The sequence below is a fragment of the Anopheles arabiensis genome, chromosome 2 (assembly GCF_016920715.1).
Source record: "Anopheles arabiensis isolate DONGOLA chromosome 2, AaraD3, whole genome shotgun sequence".
Taxonomy (NCBI): domain Eukaryota; kingdom Metazoa; phylum Arthropoda; class Insecta; order Diptera; family Culicidae; genus Anopheles; species Anopheles arabiensis.
The window spans coordinates 38659840-38663922 of record NC_053517.1 but is presented as its reverse complement, the minus strand read 5'-3'; the positions used below and the strand labels follow the sequence as shown (position 1 = coordinate 38663922).

Sequence of the window (4083 nt, the reverse complement as noted above, 5' to 3'; positions counted from 1 at the left end):
ACGTAAATGTTGTTTTATGTTGTTGCTAAACAGATTGTACACGTCTCGAAGGTCTTTCTGCTTTTGTGATGATGAGTAATGTGCTGTAGCTGGGTGAGCAGTGCGTTGAGGTTATCCGTTGATTGCAGTTATGATTTTGTAGGCATTTTTCCCTTCACTCTTTGGACAATGGCAAGTAAGCGGTACATTACATTCGGGCAGGCGCTATCTCTCCACTACTCTGGCGAGATATCGATTCGGTACTGAATGAAAGCTGCTTTTATTATTTCAATTCTCTTTCACCTCTCCTACTCGTGGGATGCAATCATTGCTTCCGTCAGCAAAACGCGCAAATCGATAATGAAACGAGCTGCCTGAACGTTATTGAAACGCATTTCCATGACATTAAATTCGTTCAGTGCCTTTTAACTAAAACGCTCAGCGGGCCGGGGCTGTACCAGCCGAAGGTCAGCGCGCTGGGCCGATGAATGGTTTCAGCACTTTGTTTTTACTGCGCGTTTTAAAGCATTTTAGCTATCTCGAACTCATTTATGCTGCCCCGGTCTGGTTTGATTGATTGCCGATAGAGCGAAAAATAAAAGCCGTGCCAAATCCGTACCAGTAGTGAGCATCGGGCGTACGAGTGTCGAGGGGCGAAAGAGAAAGAACGGTAGCGCGGAGGAAGAAAGGAGAAAAAGGGGAAAACATATTCTTCATGTGGCAATCACGATTATTGCTCAATCGTTATGGAACCGGCCAGACTCCATAATTTAGTGTTTATGGGTGTTTGGGTAAATGTTGATTAACTTCATGCGCTACCTACTGATAGAGCGCCGGCCCAAGGCCACAAGCGCAGCGGAAAAAAACGAGCGCGATACACGTGGAACGCGAGCTATTGAACGGGGAGGCAGATATCGGAATGGATTTTTATAAGCAATAAATCGTACCCGAACTAGAAAAATGTGGGGACCGATAAAGGTCGAAGTGTTGGCGCGCGCTGGTACTTACAGCAAAAAGGAAAAGCTTTACATAGCAAGCTAGCTTGGTAACCAGGCAATGGGGTGCAACCATCTGGTCAGGAAGATGAAACATTACCCCTGCAGTCGATAGATCGTGTTTGTGTGGTTTGTATTAGCTGCTGTTGTGCAGAAACGATACGAAAGAGGATCCCTTCCTTACTGAGTGTGTCGCGTAGAGTGTGTCGTTGTACATAGATTTGCGTACGTAACTTTCCCTTAGGCGTACTCTGGGATAATGCAGTGGAGTAAAGTTCGTCGTTTTTATGTGTCGGATGTGATGTAAGTGTTAGTGGTTGCGTCTTACTTTCATGCACTGATTCACACCCAGCTGAAGCTATGCTCCTGTCGATAGGTGTCGCTTCTACAACCACTAACCCTTATAACAGGTACACCCTCACAGGCGAAAGATAAACAAACACATACCGTGGAGGAAAAAATCTACGTATCTGCCACATTCTTTCCAGCACGCTTTAGCGAGCGAGCTGGTTTGAAAAAATCGCAAAAATCCGAGAAACGAGACGATAGGGTAGGTATCATCCACACGCATCGCTTTACCCGTTCCATTTTCCGGTCGATTCACCCCCCACCGCACACCGTTGGGTTGAGTGCGTCAAATTCAATTTGATGATATTGAAATGAAATAAAAAGAGTCGAATCCTTTCCCGTGCTCGAGCAGCACACATTTCCGGTTATTCTTTACACACAAAAAGCACATACACACACACGTATACACACACAAGAACGTGTGTTTCCGGGACAAAGGTTTAGCGTGATGGTTTGCACAGGCACTTTGGAGAAGCTTTGGGATGGCAGCTAACGCAGCTTGATGGATGGATACAAGATAAAGACGCACCCGGATGCAGGACAGCACGCGGTCGGCGTCTTTTGGGTATCAGAAATCGAAGCGTTGCCGGGTTTACTGGTGGCTCCCGGGCACCAGGGATTATATGATTTTATTTAGGGGATTTGGCTGGGTGTTTAATCTGCCACTTAGAGCACCATCCCACTTTGAGGTGGTCGCGTTACTGTGTTCGTAGCGGATTTTGAACAGGAAATAGGGTTAACGTAATGGTTTTCCCTTGCTTTCACTTGCCCGTTACTTACCCCTTGGGTCATGCAGTACGATTATGCGATCAGGGTGTAGTATCGTTTTTTTCCACCCTCCGGCGTTGGTGGCTGTTGTTGCTTTCTTTGGAAGATGTGGAGCATTCGTTTCCGGAAAGGGGTAAAAATCTTGATACGAGGGAACTAGAACGGAGTTGTATTGACTCGATGTTTTTTCTTGTTCCTTTCCTTTCACATGTACATGTATGCAGGGCGGGTGTGTGTGATCGGTATATTTTAATGAGAGACTCAACATTATCTTTCAACTTAGTATTCGATGTAATTTGGATGTTGCTTTAATTATTTTGTGGAAGTTGAAAAGGTTGAACAGATAATGGTAAAAATACGATATCTAGAGATGAATCAATAATGTTTGATGGACATATACACTTTAATTTATCATATATCGTACGATACGATAGTATCGATCGATTTTTCGTAAGAAAGATAGAAATTTAACTATCATATTTTAACTAATAGGTGCATATAATGTGAATTTCGTGGTAAAGTCGTCAACTCGTACGACTTAACAAGATGCCCGTCATGAGTACAAGTCCCGGATGTACCATTCTCCCATACGCAGGACTCATTATCCCGCTATGGCTAATCAATAAGTTACTGAAAGCCAAGTAGCCCGCTCACTAGTGCTACAGGCCTTGACCAACAACGGTTGTTGTGCCAAAGAAGATGGAGTACATGTAGGGAAGGTAGGTTAAGACGGACACTACACGTAAAATGGACACATCTCATAAACGCATGAAAAATGTAATTTTCGAATAATTCAACAACGCATCATCCAAACTTAAAGTAAAACAACACTTTTGAGAACATTTTGGCAAATTATATGCAAAATTGGTTAAATTCACGAACAAAAAATTTTCAATCGTTCGCACCCTTGTGGAACTAATTTGATTACTGCGGATCTTAAGCTCTCTTGCATCGTTTATATTTTTGGATGGAAGTTTAATTACATAAATGAGTTGTGGTAAAGCAATAAAAAATCTTTTGTTTCTTGTGATGTATACATCCTGACACCAAATCAGGAAAGACGAACACTTTGTCGTGGGAAAATATGAACACCGAATTTGTTGATTTATTTTACTTCTTATATCAATTGGTGATGCATTTATATCATCAAACACCCTTAATAAGTGTATTTGGAAGAAATAAACCTTCCAGCGACTAGAGAAAGCATTTAAATTAACGAAAAATGAAGCACCGGTCAGAATAGCACTTAATAAACATACTGCTACTCATTTATGCGAGGATTTATTGGAATCTTATGTCTAGTCTATGTGTAGATGAGCTACCAGGCGTCTCCATCGATGAGTTGCAAGGGGCGCCTTGTACTTTATGAACTGTTAGCGATGCATACAAAGACTTGTTGAAAACGCTCAAATTAAATTAAATCGCATAGAATCGCATTACATTTAATATTAACTTAATGAAGAGGAAGAAAATGGGTCAGGAACAATCAACAACTACACAGAATAATCGGGGACAAAACATTCAAGTAGTTGGTTTAAAAACAATTGTTATTTTCCAACCTGTCGCCGACAGCGGTAATTGGCTGCGCCAAAGGGTATGCAATCTGCATCACAACCAACAAAAACAACAAATTTCAATAGCGTAGGGCGTAGGGTCAAAGGGCCAAGGGCTTAGCGATCGCTAGAGCAGTATGTACCAGCAGGATGCATACCTTTCTTGGAAAATTTGTAAAAACAAGGTTTTAAATCCCCAGGGGTGAAAATAAATGAATTATATTAACTGGAGAAAACACAACCCATTGAAGTTTATCTCGGTTTTGTTGAGCCGATTGAAAAGCACTTGATGAATGTGCTTCGTTAAGTACTTTTATAATCAATAATCATCTAGATAACACAATAACGATTCAAGCCGTTTGTTAGTGTGCTGAGCAATCGTTCGAGTACGGATGTTATCCATTGCCGCTTCAATATAAATTACATTGGGCTTCTGTTTG

The 4083-nt window shown here is 41.8% G+C and overlaps 1 protein-coding gene across 1 annotated transcript in view; it reads right to left on the bottom strand.

The window, feature by feature from the left end:
- Positions 1-1988: 1988 nt before the first annotated feature.
- The window catches only part of LOC120898180, a 49581-nt gene continuing 47486 nt past the window's right edge, over positions 1989-4083 (bottom strand). Inside the window, exon 3 of the mRNA XM_040303657.1 lies at positions 1989-2023. Coding sequence (XP_040159591.1) covers positions 1989-2023 — 35 coding nt within the window. The remainder of the gene's footprint in view (positions 2024-4083) is intronic.